Genomic DNA, 25863 nt, shown 5'->3' with positions numbered 1-25863 from the left:
ACCCACTATCTCCCGGATGCGAGCTCACAGCTGCGCGCTCCTAACCGCACGGCCAACTCGCCCGGTAATTGGATTTTCTGAAAACAGAAGAATACGTGTTTCATTAATTTTAAAGGATATTCCAAGTACACATTTTCATGCCTGTAACATCTTCAGTTTTCGAGATATATCCTCATAACAAAAATCAACCCCTTTTCAGTTCTTTTTGATGCTTGCTTGTTGTTTTAAGGGACCTAACATCGAAGGTCATCGGCCCTCAGTTCTTTTTACACGCCCGTATGTGATTTTTCCAAAAACAAAAAATACCAATTTTCACGTCTTTAATATGTTAAGTTTTTGAGATATACTATAGATATCCTCATTTTAAAAATTCACCCCATTTAACACTTCTCCTTAAGCGGATTTTCAGAAAACAAATTATGTGTGTTGCTTTACTTTTACAGAAGATTCCAAATACCAATTTTCACGACTGTCACATCTTCAATATTTGATATATAAATATCCTCATAAAAGGAAATCAACACTTTCTTCACTTCTTTTGACCCACCTCAACTCCTGATGTGGATTTTACGAAAAGAAATATACGTGTTTCTTTATGTTTAAAGAAGATTCCAAATAAAAATTTTCATATCTGTAACACCGTCAGTTTTTGAGATATAAGTATCCTCGTAAAAGGAATTCAACCCCTTTTTCAGTCCCTTTTGCAACTCCCCTCCTTAAGTGAATTTTCCGAAAACAAAAAAAAAGAAGAAAAATACGAGTTTATTTTTAAAGGATATTCCAAATACCAATTTTCACGTCTGTAATAGCTTCAGTTTTGGTGATACCAGTACTCTAATAAAAATGATTCGATCCCTTTTAGTTACTTTTTACCATCCCTAAATATTTTCCTTAAAAATTCGTGTTAAAATATTAAAAATACCAATTTTCACGTCTGTAATATGTTAAGTTTTTGAGGCATACTGTAGATATGCTCATTTAAAAAATTCACCCTCACTTTTAACACTTCGCCTTAAGCGGATTTTCAGAAAACAAATTATGCGTGTCCCTTTACTCTTACAGGAGATTTTAAATACCAATTTTTACGCCTGTAACATGTTTCGTTTTTGAGATTTGCTGCAGATCTACTCATTTTCAGAAATTCACCCATTTGTCACTCCTGTTCACCGCACCTTAAGTAGCTTTTCCCAAAACAAAAAAAAAAACCGTGTTCCTTTATTTTTAAACGAGATTCCAATTACCAATTTACATGACTGTAACATCTTCAGTTTTTGAGATATAAGTATCCTCATAAAAGGTATTCAACCCCTTTTTCACCGTTTTGCACTCCCTTGAGAGGATTTTCCGAAAACAAGAAGAAACGTGTTTCCTCCTTTTTAAAAGGAGATTCCAAATTCCAATTTTCACGTCTTTAAACTGATAAAACCGAGCTCGATAGCTGCAGTCGCTTAAGTGCGGCCAGTATCCAGTATTCGGGAGATAGTAGGTTCAAACCCCACTGTCGGCAGCTCTGAAAATGGTTTTCCGTGGTTTTCCATTTTCACACCAGGCAAATACTGGGGCTGTACCTTAATTAAGGCCACGGCCGCTTCCTTCTCACTCCTAGACCTTTCCTGTCCCATCGTCGCCATAAGACCTATCTGTGTCGGTGCGACGTAAAGCAACTAGCAAAAAATAAAAAATAAACTAAAAAATAAAAATAAACTGTTAAATTTTTAAAATGTAAAAATTTTAAAAATTCACCCTTACTTTTCACCCCTTAGCGGCGGAATACCCAAAAGTCCTCCCCTAGTGAGCACCTACATTGTAATATAAATGTATCCTTAAAATTTCATTTCTTTATGTCCAGTAGTTTTGGCTCGGCGATGAAATGTCGTATGGCTTTTAGTGCCGGGATATCCCAAGACAGGTTCGGCTCGCCAGGTGCAGGTCTTTCTATTTGACACCCGTAGGTGACCTGCACGTCGTGATGAGGATGAAATGATGATGAAGACAACACATACACCCAGCCCCCGTGCCATTGGAATTAACCAATTAAAGTTAAAATCCCCGACCCGGCCGGGAATCGAACCCGGGACCCTCTGAACCGAAGGCCAGTACGCTGACCGTTCAGCGAACGAGTCGGACGGCTCGGCGATGATGAACCAGTCAGTCAGTCAGTCAGTCAGTCAGTCAGTCAGTCAGTCAGTCAGTCAGTCAGTCAGTCAGTCAGTCAGTCAGTCAGTCAGTCAGTCAGGACACGTTATTTTATTTTACTAGCAAATGTAACCGTGCTTCGCTACGGTATTCTACACTGTACACGGATATCGAAGTAAATTACTGTACACGGAGTGAATAAGATTGTTTGAATTGCGTGTCTCTTAGTGTTATCCAAGAAACAGCATGGGGAGGTCCCCATACGTAGTTTCCAATGTAAAGTGAGAGTCGCGGAGTTGTGATGATAACGGCAGGTTCACTTGCCTACTGCCATTCACAATCGAGTTGGGAAGTTTTCATTATAATGTAAAGTGCATGTTGCGGAGTTGTGACAATAACGACAGGATCAATTGCCTACTGCCATTCATAATAGATTTGAGGAGTTTTCGTTACAATGGTAGGCCCCATTTCCTACTTCCAGACACAATCGGGTAGGGGAGTTTAGAAGAAAATTGCATGCTCCTTTGCCTTCTGAGAGTCAGATCGCGAAGGGAATTATTCATTACAATGGTAGGTAAGCCCTCTTTACTAATGCCAGTTACCAAGGAGTTGGAGAAGGAACGCATTCCTACTGCCAGTCAAAGTCAATGTGGGGAGTATTTATTACAATAGCAGACCAATTTTCACGTCTGTAACATGTTTCGTTTTTGAGATATACTGTAGATATACTCATTTTCAGAAATTCACCCCGTTTTCAATTCATTTACTCTCCCGCCTAATTGGATTTTTGAGATATAAGCATCCTCATGAAAGGTATTTAACCCCTTTTTCACCCCTTAAGAGGATTTTCCGAAAAACAAAAATATTCGTGTTTCCCTTTTTAAAAAAGAGACTTCAAAGACCAATTTTCACGTCTTTGTAAAGCATTAATTGTAATGGCACACACACCCCTTCTAGATCACTACAAGTCGACTTCCATGAATACATATAGTTCGTCTTACGAAAGTATATACATGTTTAGAATATTGCAGACCTTCATTTACAGATTAACAGCTGCTAAACGGTACTTTATATCGACAAACGGATTGTACTATAAGACGCATCTTTTAGCGGTCTAAATGGTTGATCCTATGCCATTTTATCTTATCTCTTCTATTTATGAGTTAGATTTAGATACTTTGAATAGGGAGAAATTTAGGTAAGGTTTTCAAACACTGCATTACTTTTCGGATACTTATGTGACAGTAAGAAACGTAGAATTGAACTCACGTATGGCTACTGGGAGGGCCAATATTCGTGCCGGATTTGATGGTTCTGTCTTTCCTACAAGTTTGTCAAACCACGAATTATACGTGTAAAAATTGCAAAATTTACGTACAATCGAAAGGCATAGCCAATTCTAACGCATAACGGATAGAAATTCGACAAAAAGTCAAAGGACCAAAGTTACAGACCACTCCAAATGAACAGAGATTGTGCCATCCGTTTTGTGACACGACTTACCAGTTAGCCACGAAATAAATCGAAACGAAGGTCTGCACCGTCATTAAAATTGCCTCCATATCTCAATATTTTCCGGGGGTAAAAAGGGAAAAATGTAAACATCTTAGAAATTTTCCGTCTGTTAAAGCTAAAACCTATAATTTTGCCAAATTTAAATTTTATAGCAGATTTTTATGCCGTCTTCGTTTTGGAGAGAGGGATAAAAATGAGGACTTTCAGCAAATGAAAGCAAAAATATATGCAGATGGTCATTATTACACCTGAAACGGAAAAATGTACGAAAATGTCGCCAAAATAGTAAATGTACGGACACACGGTCGTTGCGATTTTATTTATATAGATAAGTATCATAATAAAAATACGTCAACCCCTATTTCACTTCCTTTCAAGCACCCCTTTATGTAGATTTTGCGGAAAAAATATGCGTGTTTTTACAGGAGATTCCAAATACCAATTTTCACGTCTGTAAAATGTTACATTTTTTAGATATACCTACCCTTGCTATACTCATTTTAAAGATTCACCCACTTTTCACTCCTGTTCACCCCCAGTTAAGTGGATTTTCCGAAAATAAAAAAATACGTGTTTCTTTATTTTTAAAGGAGATTCCAAATACCAACTTTTACGTCTAGAAATTGTTACGTTTTTGAGATAAAGATGTACTCATTAAACAATTCACCACCGAGCAAGTGGCCGTGCGGTTAGGGTCGCGCGGCTGTGAGCTTGCATTCGGGAGATAGTGGGTTCGAACCCCACTGTCGGCAGCCCTGAGGATGGTTTTCCGTGGTTTCCGATTTTCACACCAGGCAAATGCCTCAACCATCTGGACCTCTCAGCCCGGCGCAGATAGGTCTTATGGCGTCGTTGACACAGGAAAGGGCTAGGAGCGTGAAGGAAGCGGCCGTGGCCTTAATTAAGGTACAGCCCCAGCATTTGCCTGGTGTGAAAATGGGAAATGACGGTAAACCTAAAGACAGGATTCTCAACATCCAGGTAACCAGAAAAAAAACCACCCCTGCATTTTATAGTTAAATTTACAGAGCCTTCAACATCCTTCTTTCAAGGCTGTACCTTGATGAAAGCCACGGCCGCTACCTTCCCAATCTTCCACCCTTCCGTCGCCGAAAACCTTCGATGTGTTAGTGCGACGTTAAACAAATAGCAAAAAAAAAATAAATAAATAAATAAACAATTCACCTCCCTTTCACCCCCTTAGCGATCCAAGAATCCTCCCTTAGTGAGCACCACCTACACTGTAATATAAATGTATCCCCAAAATGTCATTTCTTTGTGTCGAATAGTTTTGGCTGGGCGTTGATTACAGTCAAATATATATAATTATGATGTTTTTTCTGTTTTTCTTATATATTTCTTGTTTTGTTTTACCCATGTAATTTTAATATAATAAATATAGCACGGGGGTGGTGGGTGCGCACCCTTTGCTGTCCTCTCGCGGCTAACGCCTGTGCTGTCTCACACGCGATCCTCCCGCTGCTATATAAGAGGGAGTGAGAAACAGCTCAAGATCAGTTGGTCGTGAGAGGGTAAGCAATTAATGAATTCGTTAAATATTTTGGATCCCATAAGAGGGAGTGAGAAACAGCTCAAGATCAGTTGGTCGTGAGAGGGTAAGCAATTAATGAATTCGTTAAATATTTTGGATCCCATAAGAGGGAGTGAGAAACAGCTCAAGATCAGTTGGTCGTGAGAGGGTAAGCAATTAATGAATTCGTTAAATATTTTGGATCCCATAAGAGGGAGTGAGAAACAGCTCAAGATCAGTTGGTCGTGAGAGGGTAAGCAATTAATGAATTCGTTAAATATTTTGGATCCCATAAGAGGGAGTGAGAAACAGCTCAAGATCAGTTGGTCGTGAGAGGGTAAGCAATTAATGAATTCGTTAAATATTTTGGATCCCATAAGAGGGAGTGAGAAACAGCTCAAGATCAGTTGGTCGTGAGAGGGTAAGCAATTAATGAATTCGTTAAATATTTTGGATCCCATAAGAGGGAGTGAGAAACAGCTCAAGATCAGTTGGTCGTGAGAGGGTAAGCAATTAATGAATTCGTTAAATATTTTGGATCCCATAAGAGGGAGTGAGAAACAGCTCAAGGTCAGTTGGTCGTGAGAGGGTAAGCAATTAATGAATTCGTTAAATATTTTGGATCCCATAAGAGGGAGTGAGAAACAGCTCAAGATCAGTTGGTCGTGAGAGGGTAAGCAATTAATGAATTCGTTAAATATTTTGGATCCCATAAGAGGGAGTGAGAAACAGCTCAAGATCAGTTGGTCGTGAGAGGGTAAGCAATTAATGAATTCGTTAAATATTTTGGATCCCATAATCACTAGAAACATTGGTATAGAAAGCCCACACAAACTTGCAACATAAAAAGACAATTTTTCTTTACAAGTTGCTTTACGTCGCACCGATACAGATAGGTCTAATAGTAATGTTATTTGCTTTACGTCCCACTAACTACTTTTACGGTTTTCGGAGACGCCGAGGTGCCGGAATTTTGTCCCGCAGGAGTTCTTTTACGTGCTAGTAAATCTACCGACACGAGGCTGACGTTTTTGAGAACCTTCAAATACCACCGGTCTGAGCCAGGATCGAACCTGCCAAGTTGGGGTCAGAAGGGCAGTGCCTCAATCATCTGGACCTCTCAGCCCGGCGCAGATAGGTCTTATGGCGTCGTTGACACAGGAAAGGGCTAGGAGCGTGAAGGAAGCGGCCGTGGCCTTAATTAAGGTACAGCCCCAGCATTTGCCTTGTGTGAAAATGTGAAATGACGGTAAACCTAAAGACAGGATTCCCAACATCCAGGTAACCAGAAAAAAACACCCCTGCATTTTATAGTTAAATTTACAGAGCCTTCAACATCCTTCTTTCGACTGCTAATTAAAAAAAAATGACATTTAGAATATCGCATTCATTAATGGCTATAACAAGCAATTTAGTGACAAAATAATTCATAAATTTAAAAATCTTCCACAACCCTAGCTACAGGATCCACAAACAAAAATAAATATCTACCTCCCCATACAACAGTAATATTTTTCAGATAAACTTATTTGAAAAACAAAATTTGAATATAGCGTTTAGAACTGATAACAATAATTCTAACATTTTCTACAATACGCTAGCAAAAAATAAATTCAGGTATTTATAAGCTTAAATGTCATAAATGTGATTCCAGCTACATACACCAAACCGGCAGAAATTACCAAATATGTTATAAAGAGAACATCAATCCCAAGAAGCATAATAGCTTTTCAGTCATGGCGAGCACAAGGCAGATTTTAATAATCAATATACGACTATTGAAAGAGATCAATTGACGTTATGCAAGAGATAAAAAGGACAACCTACTTAATGTTTACAAAATATTTTCATATATCTGGATCGAAGAAACAATCCTATTTATAATCTGAATGATATTTCTGGTGAGTCCAACATTCTTTTGGAGGCTTTAACATTTATTTCCAACAAACGCAAGAAAGCTAAAACCAAATACGGTATAGACTATACAGGACACTTCCAGGACACTAGTTAAAATGGGAGAAAATTCGCAAGTGGCATTCGTAGTGGCGTGACCTGGAAATTCTCGCTAAATTCTAATATCAATGGAAATTTAGTGTTATTAAAATATTAACTTCAAATTTGCTAAAGCAAATCTGGATAAATGAAAGAAGAATTATTTAACAGGTTATTATTAAAAAGACTGAAATTAGATATATATTCAAGATATGAAATGCAATGCATTACTTTTTTGCTTTTAAGCATACCTGCCTGAACGTTTACGGTTATATTTGTCTATTCCCTTTTAAAAAAACATTGTATTACCACATTAAGACACTTGTCAATAAACATATCGGCACATTCCTGTCTTTTTCTTTTGAAAGTGGTGGTAGCATTTGATGTCTTATTTTCTGGGAGATTCTGTGTTGGTGCTGTGCTATTTCACTGTCTTAAAATGATTTAATGAAGGTAAGATGGACGCAGTTGTCAAGAACTAAAATATAATGCATGGACTCAGTCATCTATATCAATGAGATACACTATATCATGAAATCGAAGTAGAAAAGATCAAGGTGGCAATGTTCGAAAAAGGAAAAAGAAGGGATTCGGAATTGTTAAGACACTGCACTATTGAAAATTGAAAGAGCAAGCTTGTGAAACATACGTGTTGATCTGGAAATACTTCACGCAGACGATATTTCAAGAATTAAGAAGACATTCATTGAATGAAGAAGGTTAACAGTATATACATATTTATTGCAGAACGCAGAATTACGAAAGCCGTAAATAAATCTGCGAAACTAGAAGAAATTCAGAAAGAATTGCATACGTGGTATTAACAAGACGGCAAGGGATAACCTTTGGCACAGATACAAGGAAGAAAACCTCGAAGATACGGAGAGATAGCTCAATTAGTCCATATAAATAACAACTGGATTACATATATCTGAAACACGGGTAGACGTTTCGGTAGTCTACACACGCTATTAGAATAATGTTAAAACGGGAGAATATACATTGAAGTTATCATATTAGAAGGCTATGGATTCCGTATTATGACTCAACTAACTTCATATATGTTTATTTCTATATTATTTGCGCAAGACATGGCTTTCAAGATGATCTAAGAAGACGATGGCGAGATGTCTGGACGATATTGAGCTGAGGGCACGGCAAAGGAACCTTACCTATCCCAGAGTATCCTGATGACAAGCGAGGGGATGTACAGTAGTCGCCAAGCCTAAAGTACAGATGTCCTGCAACATCTAATTCAATCCCGATGGAGCAAACGGAAAAAGAGAAGTATTCTTTCTTAGCGCTGTATGTTAAATAAATCTTACAGATGTTAATATAATCATTCATATTTGTCAGTAAATAGATGGATAATCGTTATGATCTTCAAATTAGCTCATATATGTTAATTTCTCGCGAATTAATGTTATGCTTGTGTCAGAATACAAGGATAATAGGTTGTCATCTGAAATATGTAACCAATCCTTAGGTAGGAAATGTGAAGAGAAATATATGTTAGTGTCATTGCAGTGATATTTAAACATGTGAAGGGGTTATCAGATATGAATTACGTGATCAGTATCGGTAGATTAGGTTATCAGTAAGTAATGGTTAATATCCTGTAGTATAAAGATTGAACAGTTTCATATAAAATCAGAATAGAATTATGTATGGATATGAGAGTAACTTGAAGTGATAATGAGATTCATTAGGAAGAGATGGATTAATCAAGTGATTAAACGATAGTTAGAGGATTCCAAGCGTCGAATTAAGGTATATTTGAGAATAGTTATGAAGGGAAAGAAGAGCTATGATAGTAACATATGGAGAAATTGATATTGGAATATGAAATAAATATGAGGAAGAATAAATGAGTGTGATAAGTATTGTTTCGTCAATTAGGAAGAGAATGATTGATTGTGAAGATGAATAGGAGAGTATTGACGTGAATCCAGGATTGATAATATTCTTAATACCATGGTGTGTAATCGCTGACAGGTATTCCATATCCAATATTAGTGAAAACATATGGTGAGGCTTGTAATAAGTTAAGGTACTAGTAAATTATTGAAATAATTCAGTATAGGGAATGTTAAGTACTACGTTGATTAAACATTAACCTATACAGTATATCTACCGTAATGATGAGTTTTAATTGAAGAGGCACTCACTGAATCCTATGCAAGAGTATTATAATTACTTTATAAATAATTCGAGAGAAGCTAAAATAATTGATAGTCTTCATGAATAATATTTTATAACAATTTTAGTAGATGACACTAAGTAATGTGTTGGAATTCGACTAATTATCTGACAAAATGTCTCATCAGATACATTTACATGATTATGTTGATTTGTAAGATTAATAAGATGAATGATATATTTGAGTTGACAAGTGATGTTAGATATTGATATGGATATTAGCACATATGATGGTTGACTTGGTACCTATCTTTTTCCTGATGCGTCCCAAGACTGAAATACCAGAATAACTAAAATCTAATTCTCATCCTAAATAAATAAACAAATAAATAAAGAAATGCATCCTAAATAAATAAATAAATAAATAAATAAAAAAATAAAATAAATAAATAAATAAATAAATGGTTATAAGGAGAGTTATAGATGATGCTGAAATGTAATATTTTCCAAGACAACTTTTAAATAATCTTAGAAACTTTAGTTAGAGCCTAGGAACATTTTCTTTTGTATATAGTTACGCCTAATACGGGCGAGAATACGATATATGTGACTTCAGTTCAACAATTTGAATTTTACATGATTATTTATTTTTCTCTTATACATACTGTAATTATTATCACAATTAAACCAAGGATCCAAATACTATGATGAAACGTAAATAATGAAATAATTTTTTGAATGAGATGATAATTTTTCTTTAATTATACTTTATTTTTCTTGATTTTCTCAGAATTTGAATATATACCGTAATAGTGAGTAAGATATATTGGTATTTTTATACTAGCACAAGCATTATATATATATTTAGTGTTAATTTGAGGTAAAATCAGGAAATATTTCTCGATCTCTCTTGCAAAATGGTAGGATGGAGACGTCCACCAGAATATGCGGCGGATGGCTTGGAAAGCTTTCGGAATCCACGTTAACATACTTTGATAGGAAATGGACCCTGAGTAAGATAGTCTGGATTTCTTCGCGACCCGCCCAGGACGCAGGAAAGACGCACTACAGATCCCGGCTTTAATCTGAGAAGAGGGATAAAGTATAGAAAACCATGAAAATGTTGTCGATAGTTATGTTTTGATTAATATTTACGTAGAATTAGAGTAATAATATAACATACCTTTGGCTGTATGGTGGGGGATTTCTAAAGTCTCTGGCCCGGAAATGACCTGAACAGATCTTATAATAATTAATCAAGGGTAACGTCCCTTCTTTCCTGTACACATCCAAACCACTTATCTGACATTTCCAAACTCACAGATCATACATACAATATAATACATCGGTATTGAAGATTAACTGCTGCACTATACAATAAAATAAACTTATTATATTTTAAGACGGTTAAAATATGAGTCGCGCAGGTCAGAACTTTAGGAATTACTATAAAAGTCTCTTTGTCACTGGAGGAATATGTATGTAAACACAATATTTACTTACACTTTCTTGTCGCGACGGGAACGGATGAAAGACCGCGAATCCTTCTGAACTTCATAATTATTGCAACCAAAACACAGCACATATCCTTCCACTCATGTTGAGAGGAGATCGCTCCTATTTATGTTAACTTACTAAGAACGCATTAAATAACACCAAAATCTTCACAAACTAATACACATATTCTTATGACGGAATCAGTAACTCCAGGTCACACCGCTAGGCAGAACTCCAAACGCTGTCCCTCGATATCTCGCAGACTGTCCTGTATTATCTCTACTGTATTTGCTAAAACTTATTCTGTAACTCATAATTCTCCCCGTAAAATCCTCTCCTCCCTTCCCTCCGTATCTCTATCCCCGCCCCCTCCCACTGCTCTCCTAAGTTAATAGCTGACCTGGTTCAGCAGGCAGGCAGTTACCACTGTAGTGCACACTTATTTTGATGTTCCTCTAGTTCAACAAGTCAACACTAAATCACATATTTGTCCTTAGCATTGCTTACTCTCCCATGTTTCTATTCACATTACTTTTTACCCAATACTTATTTTTCTTTCTTTTACATAGATTTTTAATTGGAGTATCTTACAGGTCATTTCCACCCATCAAACAATCATTGTTCTGTGTTGACGCCTAGCGTAAACTTATCAAACTAATTGTATTTCAACCAAGTGTGTTCATTACCAAAGATTCTTCAATTCAGATGCAAGGCACATTTTTCAAGTCAAACTTTATATTCTTCATTATTCAAGAAAACGTAACTTACTGTGTGATATATTTCTGAAAATAAATGCTTTCAGTCATATGTTTTTTACGAGATTGATTCTACAATTTTTAATGGATTTTTCCACATCAAGATTATCAAGTTTCCTTCATGGTCATTTTTATGAAAAGTTAAACAATTTTCTTTACATAATTGTTTTTTCACTATTTTATATGTTCATTGTATTTTAATTTGTGACTGAAGAAGACCTAACGAAGGACGAAACACGTACCATTTTATCATCAAAATCTTGTAAAGTTTAATAGATTTGATGTTGACTATGGTGAATTTTTATAATATGTAATATATACAGTCAGTGTGGAACAATAAGAATATGAAATCCATAAACACTATGCTTTGTCAATGAAGACATCTCTTAACAATCTATATACAGGATTACTGAGCTAAGTTGTCCGCATCAAGTAACTAGTGAACAGTTAAAGACTGGACATTCCGTTTTCACTTTCTGTTATGGTACCAAGGGGTATAATGGGATTTGCAGTACTTTTTCATCGTGTCAAAACAGCCTCTGAGATAATGGTATTAACTTTGTTTCTTTAAAATCGAACTACACTGTTTTCTATACCTAAAATTAAACCTACAAACAATACTAATTCAGCACTGTGATTATTTTGAAAACTGTACCAGTACTTCTTGAGAAAATGTAATGTATTCAAACGTGCTTCATTTGCCAGGTGGGGACTACCCTGTTCGATTCGCACTACCTATGAAATAAACGTCCCACTAACTACTTTTATGGTTTTTGGAGACGCCGAGGTGCTGGAATTCTGTCCCTCAAGAGTTTTTACGTGCCAATAGACACGAGGCTGACTTATTTCAGCACCTTCAAATACCACCGAACTGAGCTAACATCGAACCTGCCAAGTTAGGGACAGAAGGCCTCAACCGTTTGAGCCACTCAGCCCTGCCTAGTATGAAACGTGAGATAGCTGTTGACATGTAGAGTTGTTTCTGACAGCTAAGATATTCACTCTACTGTGCTCGTAAATACACTATGATGAAATGTACAGTATGACTTACCAACTTTAATATCGCCGTAGATAACAGGTAAAGGAAAAGCGGATATGCGACGGGTTCTATGAGACATTAAACCACACAAGACCGAATGAGCTAACTGTGCATTGTGGGCCGTTTAGCTGTTAACTTGCATTCAGGACAACACCATCGGCAACCCTGAAGATCTTTCCACTGTTTGTCATTTTCATAGCATTTTCACTTTAATTAAGGCCACCGCTGCATTCCCAGTCCTACCGCTAGTATTTTCCTACCCCATCGTCACCGAAAAACCCATCTGAGTTAGTGCTAACACTAGGAAAAAGGAAAACCATACATGATTGATGTCAGGAAGGATATCTATCCATAAAACAGGGCGAAATAGACATGAGTGACATGGGTCGCAACACATCCCCACCAGGTTGTAGGAAAAGTAGCAGTAAACAAAAAGAGAGAAAAGCCCAGTATGAATGTTTTAAAGTAATAGGGGTGGTTTTTATTTATTCGTATCAGAAGCAATACATCGTATAAAATATTAATTAAGAATGAGAAATAATTAGATAGGCCTAACTGGTGAATACATACTAGAGGTACATTCAAGTAACAATTATATCATATCGGACCAGAATTTGGCGAGATCTCGACCATTTGGTGTGGCCTTCACCAAATCTTGCATGGTGCAAACGAGAGGGCAGGAGTTGGAATTAAGGAGGTGCGCCATGGTTTGTTCTTCTCCGCAGGCACAGAGGGTTGACTATTCCGATAGACCCCACTTCTTCATATTGTTCTTAGATCTACCGACCCCAGACCGCAGCCTGTTCAGACTCTTCCATGTAGACCACGAATAGGGGTTGTGAAGGAATTATTATTTTATACAAGTTACTTTACGTCGCACTGACACAGATATATCTTATGGCGATGATGGGATAGAAAAGGCCTAAGAGTGGGAAGGAAACGGCCGTCGCCATAACTAAGGTACAGATCCAGGATTTGCCTAGTGTGACAATAGGAAACCACGTAAAACTATGGCCAGGGCTGCTGACAGTGGAGTTCGAACCCACTATCTCCTGAATGCAAGCTCACAGCTGCGCGCCCCTAACCGCATGGCAAACTCACTCTTGGAAATATTATTTTAAGAAGTAGTACAACAAGTGCAACTGGGCAATCACCCTTTCTGGACACTAATCGGAAGGGAAAGAAAGAAGTGGTTTGACTCTTCGAGAAATGAACAAAATAATGAGGTTTCATTAAGATTTATAAGACAATAAGGAAGTAGAAATAATGCAAATTTTACGTGGAATTCCTTTCAGAGAAATGTGATAATTGCGATGTCCAGGTACTCATCAGCCCACCCCCAGAAGTACATTTACTTTTATAACCTAATAAAGAGCAGCACAAGGCATTCTCTATTGCTGAAGTAGCTACTAGCATTGCTATTGGTCAACTTAAAATGGGGTGTCGCAGCAATGATGGGAATTACATACCGTTACCATCCCCCGCGGAATAAAAGCACAAGTAAATTAACCCTGTGAAGGAGTATACTGTCCGCGCGGCAAGAAAGAGACGTCATTTAGTAGCTGTAGCCAATTTTTGCACATCCAGGTCAATCTCTGTCATGAGAACACCGGCCACTTTGGTGCTACATTCCCTTCGAGAGGCTTTCTCTATGGCCGCGGTGGATACTGTCTGCACGGCAAGAAAAACGTAATTTAGTGCTTATCTTAGTTCCTAATAGGGATGTATCACGCAAAAGTTGTCCGCTAGGCAGCGTAACGGTAGTACCCAGTATGCGCTTTCCGCTGCTCGATTGTTTTACATGAGACTTATATGGAGTATTCCTACATTTGCGATCATCGAAACGAAACTTTTCCTTTAAATACATTAAAATGGAGTTACCATATTCTGCTAATGTTTTCAACAAGACGGGAAATGGTATAGGTACAATGACGATTGCGGATTTGGAAGCAGAAGTGAAGAAAAGGGGCGAAAAATATCCGGAAAAATGCGAGAGTTGATTGAAAGGTACCAGTAAGGAATAAATGCAGCAACTCCTTCTTTTAGCGTTTTTGTTAAGGTTGAATTCTTAAAGTACAAATAGCATTTTGAAAAATTCCTAATACGGTATTTTTTCTTTTCTTTGTCGGTTATAGGCGTACATAAGGCACGACATTGGTGTGACAGCAGTGCCTGGGGCTATATCCAGTACGACTGAACTTCATTTCCGTGTAGCGCACGAGTTTCAGGATCTTGTTTCGGACCATAAGACAAATACCGGTATAAAAATTTAAAATTTGGAAGTAATGTTCAGGAAGTCTGAAACTGATGGTGCTCCAGTGTCAAATTATAGGTCACTGTGTGATTCAGGGTACCGTACCGCACACGGTGTTAGGGCTGTTTTCCTACTTCTATATGTTCTTGCTCTCGGAGTTATTTCCAAGGTACCGGTGCCATACCATGACAATATCGAAGGTACAGTGTTCTCCTTAAGTCTTTCGCCTAAAATTATTGAAATAGGTCATGTTAACTTTTCAGAATGTACTACTTTATTATAAATGTATTTCTTAATTAGTACTAATTAGCTTAACTTACCAGTTTCAGTAATGACAATCTCCATCTGCAAAATGTTTCGAGCAGACTTTGATATTAGGAGTCATATTTTTATTCCATAGGTCCTGCCTACGAATCGCATGCAACCACTTTTTACGGAAAGCATCTTGCTTAGGAAATTGATGGTATGAATACGGTCGACCTTGATTTTCGGACATTGGGACACAGCAATAGTCAGGCATCACAATTTTCTTGTCGTCTTTGTTGTCGTAACGATATATTAAATCTTTAACTTCAGCATTTAACTAGGTACCTTCCATTAAAAACACATGAAAACAAATGACGATCGACAAGCGCATACCGGGTACTACACGTGAGACATCTATCGGTAGTGTTTCAGTACATCCCTATTAGACAAGTTTGCAGCCTTGTGCACCACCCGATCATGCCGTCCACGAAAGGGAAGCGAACGACCGTCATTCCGCGCATAAATGTATGTTGAGGTGCGCGGGATAGAGTTTTAGTAAAGTCGGATAGAGAAGAAAACTAGTCGCAAATCCGGTTTTCATTTACCTGTTACCTACGGTGATATTAAAAGTGTTAAATCGTTAAAAAAAGGAAACAAACCAAAGTTTATACCATTATCTTAGAACATGCTGACACCATGAAAATGTACCGTAAGTCCGATTACGAACTCCTTGGTACCATTACTGAAAGTACTTTAAATAATTCTGTAAATTGCGGTGTGTTACTCTCTTGCACATGTACTTTAGCTGAATAACTCTCTGTATGAAATAACATGTCCTTACTGATTCATCTTCGTCGAGTCGAATATTCCAATGCAATTATTTACATATGCATGATCTTCTTTGTTTTAATGTTTCCATCTCAATTCCCGTTCCTTTTTACATTTTCTTCATTCAGATAACATTTTATTAAAACATTTAATTCTTTGACAACAAACACATCTCTACAATTTTCACATACGAGAGAGAGTAACACATCACAATTTACAGAATTCTTTAATCTTAACTCCACATTGAGTCTACTTTCAGAAAGATAGTAAATAAAATTTTCTTCACACAAATGATTAATTCTGTTAGGCCTATACACTGACTGACAGAGCAAATGCAACACCAAGAAGGAGTGGTCAGAACTTTATGCCAATTGCAGGGTAGACTGACGTCACTGAGGTATGCTCATGACGTGAAATGCGCCGCTGTGCTGCGCACGTAGCGAACGATAAATGGGACACGGCGTTGGCGAATGGCCCACTTCGTACCGTGATTTCTCAGCCGACAGTCATTGTAGAACGTGTTGTCGTGTGCCACAGGACACGTGTATAGCTAAGAATGCCAGGCCGCCGTCAACGGAGGCATTTCCAGCAGACAGACGACTTTACGAGGGGTATGGTGATCGGGCTGAGAAGGGCAGGTTGGTCGCTTCGTCAAATCGCAGCCGATACCCATAGGGATGTGTCCACGGTGCAGCGCCTGTGGCGAAGATGGTTGGCGCAGGGACATGTGGCACGTGCGAGGGGTCCAGGCGCAGCCCGAGTGACGTCAGCACGCGAGGATCGGCGCATCCGCCGCCAAGCGGTGGCAGCCCCGCACGCCACGTCAACCGCCATTCTTCAGCATGTGCAAGACACCCTGGCTGTTCCAATATCGACCAGAACAATTTCCTGTCGATTGGTTGAAGGAGGCCTGCACTCCCGGCGCCCGCTCAGAAGACTACCATTGACTCCACAGCATAGACGTGCACGCCTGGCATGGTGCCGGGCTAGAGCGACTTGGATGAGGGAATGGCGGAACGTCGTGTTCTCCGATGAGTCACGCTTCTGTTCTGTCAGTGATAGTCACCGCAGACGAGTGTGGCGTCGGCGTGGAGAAAGGTCAAATCCGGCAGTAACTGTGGAGCGCCCTACCGCTAGACAACGCGGCATCATGGTTTGGGGCGCTATTGCGTATGATTCCACGTCACCTCTAGTGCGTATTCAAGGCACGTTAAATGCCCACCGCTACGTGCAGCATGTGCTGCGGCCGGTGGCACTCCCGTACCTTCAGGGGCTGCCCAATGCTCTGTTTCAGCAGGATAATGCCCGCCCACACACTGCTCGCATCTCCCAACAGGCTCTACGAGGTGTACAGATGCTTCCGTGGCCAGCGTACTCTCCGGATCTCTCACCAATCGAACACGTGTGGGATCTCATTGGACGCCGTTTGCAAACTCTGCCCCAGCCTCGTACGGACGACCAACTGTGGCAAATGGTTGACAGAGAATGGAGAACCATCCCTCAGGACACCATCCGCACTCTTATTGACTCTGTACCTCGACGTGTTTCTGCATGCATCGCCGCTCGCGGTGGTCCTACATCCTACTGAGTCGATGCCGTGCGCATTGTGTAACCTGCATATCGGTTTGAAATAAACATCAATTATTCGTCCGTGCCGTCTCTGTTTTTTCCCCAAATTTCATCCCTTTCGAACCACTCCTTCTTGGTGTTGCATTTGCTCTGTCAGTCAGTGTACATCCAATGTGCAGATTAATTGTAAAAAAGGAATGTAGTCATACTGCTTCAGAACAACATGCACAGCATTTAGTTTGTCACTCTTTCCATTTAAGTCTACCAATCTATTTCTACATTCCTCGTGAGGCAATTCCGCACATATCCAGCTGCATGTATATGCATCTGGACATTTCTGAAAATAATATTTACAGGGATATCATCACTTACCTGTACTGGATTAATTACTGAAGATTGAATAGCAAATGGTTTAATTTATTTCTATAAATGAGATCTTACAACTAAAAACTTACTTGCATCCATGACGCAGTTGCTGTCTTCAGAAGGTTGCAGTAACTGGTTGCAAATGCAAAGTAAATTCGCTTCCTCATCCCGTATCTTTTCAGATACGCCCCCAATGAAGGTGGGCTGCATGTAGTATTTTAACTATATACCAGCCCTCCTGCCATACTTAAATTTCTGGTTGTACCGGGAATCGAAACCGCACCCACGAGGACGGCAGCTAATAACACTAACCGTTCCGCTACGAAGACGGACAGTAACTGGTTTGGAATGACAATTCATAACAATTTTGAGCAATCAGGGGTTACATTTTTTCCACCCTTACTTCTTACAACAGTAAACAAATTTTCCAACCAATCTTGAGTGAGTTTGCGTGTAAGTTAATATCTGAAAACTTATTGAGATTTGATCTCCTGCCACAATCATTTCAATGCTGAAATGTTTTCAACCCAAGGAGGTATCTTACGCTGGATATTCATTACAGTGATACTTTCCAAGAATTGTGATAATTCATTTAAATATTCACTAAGTAATATTAAAGGGAGGTCAGTGACAAAATATATATGGAGATAAGACCTTAGCACAGAATTCAAGGAATATTTCAAAGGTAGGTCCTTTAGTGTCTGTTAGTTTCTTAGTGAGTATTCAAATACTAAATTATTTTAATTGCATAATCATGCCGAACTTCTATGTAATTATACCGGGCGAGGTGGCGGTGTGGTTACGGGCGTGCAGCTCTGAGTTTGCACTCGGGAGATAGTAGTTTCGAATCCCACTGTCAGCAGCCCTGAAGATGGTTGTCCGTGGTTTCTCATTTTCACACCAGGCAAGTGTTAATTAAGGTACAGCCTCAGCGTTTGCCTGGTATGAAAATGGGATACCACGGAAAACCATCTTCAGTGGTGTTGACAATGGGATTGGAAACCATTATCTCTCGAGTGCAAGCTCACAACTGCGCGCCCGTAACCTCACGGCCAGATCGCCCTGTACAATTACATAGATGTACGGCATGATTATGCAAGTAATAATCATTTAGGATTTGAATACACACTAAGAAACTAACAGACAATAAAGAGACTGCCAGACTGACGAATGCGCGCGGCAAGCGGGTGAATTATAACTCCGTGGCCACGACCTCGGCAAAAAATTTTACCCCTACTACCCTTCCTCACAGCACATGCAGCGTCCCCACTACTTGCCGTAGCGCTATACAGTAAAGGAAAGATTTAGCATATAAGACAACAAGGCTTGTACAAATAGCTTTTTTTAAAAATAATTCCTAGTTCCAGCGGGCAGTTTACGTCAAAATATGAAGAGATAAGAACTAGATTGTCGCTCGCAGCATGTTACTCAGCGCTACTGGTCAAATGCACCCTAAACATCGGTTTCCAGCCGCTTAGTTCTAGGCTGGTGTGTGGTACAGCCGCACTATATTTACTGTCTTCTTATCGACAATGGCTAGTGTGTTTAGCAGCGACGAATACATAGACATTATTTTAAACTGGACAACGCGGTCGGAATGCAGCCGAAGCTCCAAACAGACGTATGCCTTCTACACAAGTATTTCACCGAACAGTATCGTTTTTGTTTCATACAAGCAACTCTTTTATCGAGGGGAATGTCTACACATGTATAAATTAACAAGTTATTAAATTTCCTTTTCTGCATCTTTGGCGTGTTAACAAACAGTAGCGGCGATTAGGGGGTGGGACGAGAAGGGAAAGTCGCCCCCGCCCCTCGCCACTTTAATAATAATAATAATAATAATAATAATAATAATAATAATAATAATAATAATAATAATGTTATTTGTTTAACGTCCCACTAACTACTCTTTTACGGTTTTCGGAGACGCCGAGGTGCCGGAATTTAGTCCCGCAGGAGTTCTTTTACGTGCCAGTAAATCTACCGACACGAGGCTGACGTATTTGAGCACCTTCAAATACCACCGGACTGAGCCAGGATCGAACCTACCAAGTTGGGGTCAGAAGGCCAGCGCCTTAACCGTCTGAGCCACTCAGCCCGGCCCTCGCCACTTTGTGGAGTAAACATTACATATTCACTTTAGCCACCTGGAACTAGGAATTATTATTATTATTATTATTATTATTATTATTATTATTATTATTATTATTATTATTATTATTTGCTAATTGCTTTACGTCGCACCGACACAGATAGGTTTTATGGCGACGATGGGATAGGAAAGGCCTAGGAGTTGGAAGGAAGCGGCCGTGGCCTTAATTAAGATACAGCACCAGCATTTGCGTGGTGTGAAAATAGGAAACCACGGAAAACCATCTTTAGGGCTGCCGACAGTGCGATTCGAACCCACGATCTCCCGGATGCAAGATCACGCGAATTATTTTTGAAAGAAATGTTATCTGTACAAGCCTTTGTGTCTTATCTGCTAATTCTTTCCTTTATTTTCTTTAATTATTAACATAACTTTTAGCGGCAATAAGCACCAAATGCCGTTCGTCGCGGCTAACCGATTTGTATAGCGCTACGGCAAGTGTGGAGACTTTGCATGTGCTGTGGGGAAGGGTAGTAGGGGTATAATGTTTTTGCCAAGGTCGTGGACACTGAGTTATAATTCACCCGTATGCCGCATGCATTCGTCAGTCTTGCAGCCTCTTCTGTGTCTGTTAGTTTCTTACTGTGTATTAAAATACGAAATAACCCGGGAGATAGTGGTTTCGAATCCCACTGTCGGCAGCCCTGAAGACGGTTTTCCGTGGTTTCCCATTTTCACACCAGGCAATTGCTGGGGCTGTACCTTAATTAAGGCCACGGCCGCTTCCATCTCATTCCTAGGCCTTTCCCCTCCCATTGTCGCCATAAAACCTATCTGTGTCGGTGCGACGTAAAGCAGAATAGTAGAATATTTTTTTACAATTGGTTTTACGTCGCACCGACACAGATAGGAATTATGGCTACGATGAGACAGGGAAGGGCTACGCGTGGAAAGGAAGCGGCCATGGCCTTAAATAAGGTACAGCCCCAGCACTTGCCTGGTGTGAAAATGGGAAACCACGGACAACCATCTTCAGGGCTGCTGACAGTGGGATTCGAAACTACTATCTCCCGAGTACAAACTCAGAGCTGCACGCCCGTAACCCCACCGCCACCTCGCCCGGTATAATTACATAGAAGTACGGCATGATTATGCAATTAAAATAATTTAGTATTTGAATACTCACTAAGAAACTAACAGATACTAAAGAGACTGCCAGACTGATGAATGCGCGCGACAAGTGGGTGAATTATAACTCAGTAGCCACGACCTCGGCAAATAATATATACCCCTACTACCCTTCCTCACAGCATAGGCAAAGTCTCCATTACTTGCCGTAGTGCTATACAAATTGGTTAGCGGCGACGAACAGCATTTTGTGCGTATTTCCGTCAATAATTATGTTAATAATTAAAGAAAATAAACGAAGGAATTAGCAGATAAGATAACAATTTTTGTACAAACAGCTTTTTAAAATAATTCCTAGTTCCAGCTGGCTAAAGTGGAATGAAAATGCAATGTGTACTCCACAAAGTGGAGGAGGGGGGGGGGAGCGACTGTCCCTCCTCGCCGCACCCCCTAATCGCCGCTACTGTTTGTAGACACGCCAAAGGTGTAGAAAAGGAAATCTAATAACTTATTTATTTATACACGTGTAGACATTCCACTCGATGGAAGAGTTCGGTGAAGTACGTATGTAGAAGGCATACGCCTGTTTGGAGCTTCTGTTGCATTCCGACCAGATTGTCCAGATTAAAATAATGTCTGTGTATTCACCGCTGCTGATCACACTAGCTATTGCCGATATGCAGACAGCAAATATAGTGCGGCTGTAGCATACACCAGCCTAGAATTATGGGGTCGAAAACGATGTTTACTAATGCAAGGGGTGCATTCGACCAGCAATGCTGAGTAACATGCTGCGAGTGTGACTCTGTTTCTTATCTCTTCATATTCTGACGTAACCTGCCCGCTGGCAGTAGTTCCCCTGTTAAAATCAGTTGGTAGACACCCCACACATCACTTATGCATGAGGGCATTTATAAGTAGAAAGTACGGCGTCCGTGAGCCACCTGGTATACAGATGAAAGAATGTTACATCAAAAAGAAAAAAAAAAGTGTTTGCCAAATTACACCAAGTGAAGATCAACAAGACACCGCCCTGGTAGAAATGCGTACTATTGAAAGAAGACGATAAAAATTATTGATGAAGGAAAAGAAGAAAGCTTGCAGTGAAGAGAAAGCGCAGCAACTGGTTGAAGAAGCAAGAAATGATCCATACACTCCACTCCGTCCAAGGCAACGTCCAGCGGTAAAACACATAAACATGTGTGTTTGGAAAAACCACTTCATTAGCATACTGAGCAAACAAGACATTCCTGACCATGGAACGGAAGAAGAAAGAAACAAAATCTAATGTCTGGGTACCGTTTACAACGGAAGAAGACCGAAAGATAACAATTAAAACAAGGAACACGAAAACTGCAGGAACAGACAACATCTACAGTGAGCATATAAAAACCTCTATCAAATCATTGCTACCTATATGGATCAAGTTGTTCAACAAATTCATAGAGACTGGGACAAATCAAAAGTATATTCAATGGTAAAAGAGACCCAGAAGACCCCCAACAATTACAGTATACTGTAGAGGCATTGCATTGGAGAACACATAAAGAAACCTATTTATAAGCTACTTCTTGAAGTTCAGTTGGGATTCAGAGAAAATAGTTCGACACTAATGGCAGTAGAACTAATACTAGGTAACATAACAAAAATACCGGGCGAGTTGGCCGTGCGGTAAGGGCCGCGTAGCTGTGAGTTTGCATCCGGGAGATAGTGGGTTCGAACACCACTGTCGGCAGCCCTGAAGATGGTTTTCCGTGGTTTCCCATTTTCACACCGGGCAAACGCTGGGGCTGTACCTTAATTAAGGCCACGGCTGCTTCCTTCCTACTCCTAGACCTTTCCTATCCCATCGTCGTGCCGACACAGATACCGGTAGGTCTTATGGCGGAGATGGGATAGGAAAGGCCTAGGAGTGGGAAGGAAGCGGCTGTGGCCTTAATTAAGGCACAGCCCCAGCATTTGCCTGGTGTGAAAATGGGGAGCCACGGAAAACCATCTTCAGGGCTGCCGACAGTGGGATTCGAACCCACTATCTCCCGAATGCAAGCTCACAGGCGCGTGCCCTGACCGCACGGCCAACTCGCCCGGTTTGACGGAATGTGGACGTCAGCAAACTTCGATATGAGACTATCTATGCACGGCTCCTACCATCATCTCTGTAAAGACAAGACATACCGCAATCCAATTATCCATTTAATACGTGCATATACTAGCTATTTGAGAAGTCATGTGAACATTATTACATTTAACTTGGTACAAAGCGCTTTTGAATGAGAACCATAAGTGAATGCGCAAAACTAAGAGTTAATAGAAATCATATTTAAGTCACACTTATTCTTTGTACATTTGTGTGTATTTGTGAATAGTAATAAAATATATATGAACCAAGCGAACGGCCATTTTTATTCATTCCTCCAGAATCTGTTATGTTCTTTCTTACGAATATCGGATTAGAATGGCCAAAGTGCACAACTTAATTCTGTTAATTTTTATTTGTAGGAAACTTATGCTGCTTCCCCTGTTTCTCCTGCCGTTTGCACAAAGGCAGCTATATTCAGAAGAGAATCCCATCGTTTCTACTCAGCAAGGTCTTCTCAGAGGAAGGAAAGAGACACTAAAATCAGGGAAGACATTCTATAGCTTCCTTGGTATCCCCTACGCCAAGCCACCACTCGCCAATCTTAGATTTGAGGTAAACCTACAAATTTAGGTGGAAATAATAATAATAATAATAATAATAATAATAATAATAATAATAATAATAATAATAATAATTCGTGAGCAAAACCTGAGTAGACTCAGGATACCTTATTCTAAGTTGGGAGTAGTTAGACTGATTGCTTGTACAAATAGGTGATAACAATGGTCGGAGGGTACTCAGAATGAGGAGATAAAAGCTAGGAATGGACTCGGTATATGAAGTTTTGTGTATAAATCTGTTTCAGTGATTGGTCATGTGAGGCGAATGGAGAAGGTTAGATTATATAAAAGAATAATTACTTGGCCATGGATGGTAAGAGAAGCAGATGGAGACGAAGGCGACGATAGAGTCTGTTTTTAATTATTTAAAGATGAGAGGTATGGGACTAAACAAGGCCACAAAGCTAGTTACAAATAGAAAATTGTGGATGAGAAGAGTTTATTCACGGAGGCTTGTAGATTGAACGCCGAAAGGCCTAACAGTATATGACAAAGATCTATATTTGTATAAGTGAACGAATAATAATAATAATAATAATAATAATAATAATAATAATAATAATATTAATATAATAATAATAATCTCGCCACTTTGAGTCATGAATGGATGATGTTAGAAGTTACTAGATATATTGGTTACGTGTGGTTTTCAAATTAATAATAATAATAATAATAATAATAATAATAATAATAATAATAATAATAATAATAATAATAATAATCATCATCATCATCATCATCATCATTACGGGGCTACCGTGGAGTAGAGGGGAAGAAGCGGAAGGCCCTAGGCATCTGGACAAAAACCACACTTGAAAAACTTTAAATTTAGAATGTATTCTCAAAATTATTTTTCTTTTGTTTGATTCTTTTCTCTTCTGAAAAGCCACAACATCGATAACAAGAAGAAGAATTTAACAAACTTTAGTAATGAGTAACAATAGAGAACAATAAAAAATATTAATAAGGTGATATAACAACACAAGTTTTGGAGCTTAATAATTAAAATAATTAAAAAGGAGCAGCTCCCATTTTACAAGGAAGACTTTTTAGTTTTGTATATCTTTGATATGTTAGGGAAAAGTGAGGCTAGAACCTATACTAACAAAGTTATCCTACAGAGGGGTAATCAAACCTTAAACATTTTTTAAATGTGAAAGAAAGAAGCTAGAGCTTTCAAAACCCACAACTTCAAATACTTGTAGTTAGATACCAGAAGGGTCACGAATCCATGTACTTCCTATCACAATTAAAAGCTTAGAAGCTTTTACACCACGTGACACTCACTGCCCTTACTTAATAGCGAAGCCACAACACAACATATGGATCGGAAGGATTCAGGAAAACAGGAGCCAGAAGCTCATACTAGACGGACAAGAAAGGGAAAAAATCAAAAGGTTAATAGAAAGCCCGAGAGGAAATAGAAAGGAATGCTGAGCCCCTCAAGCAATCCCGTGACATGACTTGTGATAAAACCTAATTGGGCAGAAGGCCCGGTGTCACAGAGGATAAGCTACAGTATACTACGTTGATGACTAAGACAAGAAATAATGTTAAAGTGAAACGAAGATAGAAATTCAGAATTTGGAAAATCTTGGTCACCAGAAAGCAAAGTGAATAACGAGATCGAGGGTACACACTTGTACATCCTTAAATTAGATGGTACCCACAAGGGGAATTGCACTCCGTCTGCAGACAGCCTAGAAGCCAACATGATACAAACTAACTGAAATTTAAGAAGCCTTACATTAAAATTAAGGTAATCGCAGCGCACCGTAACTGTTACATACTAGAGGGGAACGCTGGTACCTTCCCGTCGCCACACGCAGAATAATTCACATATTAGGTCAATATAACTGCCTGCCTTAATGCTGCCGCAGCCAGTCCGTCCTCTCCTGGGAGGAGAATCTCAGTTATCGTCGCACCGTACAACATCCAGATAGATACATAAGTTTCAAGTTTATAATCTTTATGCGGACGAACTGGACGCTGATTGGATAGCTTGAAATTAAGAGCCAGTAGTGGTAACTCAGAAACAAATTACTTAAACCATCTTTTGTCCAACCCCAAAAG

At 39.2% G+C, this 25863-nt stretch overlaps 1 protein-coding gene across 2 annotated transcripts in view; it reads left to right on the top strand.

Annotated features, from left to right (window-relative positions):
• LOC136866616 (esterase FE4) overlaps window positions 1–25863 on the top strand; it is a 301969-nt gene that overhangs the window by 8361 nt on the left and 267745 nt on the right. For both annotated transcript variants that reach the window (XM_068226597.1, XM_068226595.1), the window contains exon 2: window positions 23590–23782. In XM_068226597.1, coding sequence (XP_068082698.1) covers window positions 23590–23782 — 193 coding nt within the window. The remainder of the gene's footprint in view (window positions 1–23589; window positions 23783–25863) is intronic.

Source organism: Anabrus simplex, chromosome 1 (assembly GCF_040414725.1).
Source record: "Anabrus simplex isolate iqAnaSimp1 chromosome 1, ASM4041472v1, whole genome shotgun sequence".
In the NCBI taxonomy this organism is placed as follows: Eukaryota; Metazoa; Arthropoda; class Insecta; order Orthoptera; family Tettigoniidae; genus Anabrus; species Anabrus simplex.
This window is presented reverse-complemented; position numbering and strand designations above follow the sequence as displayed.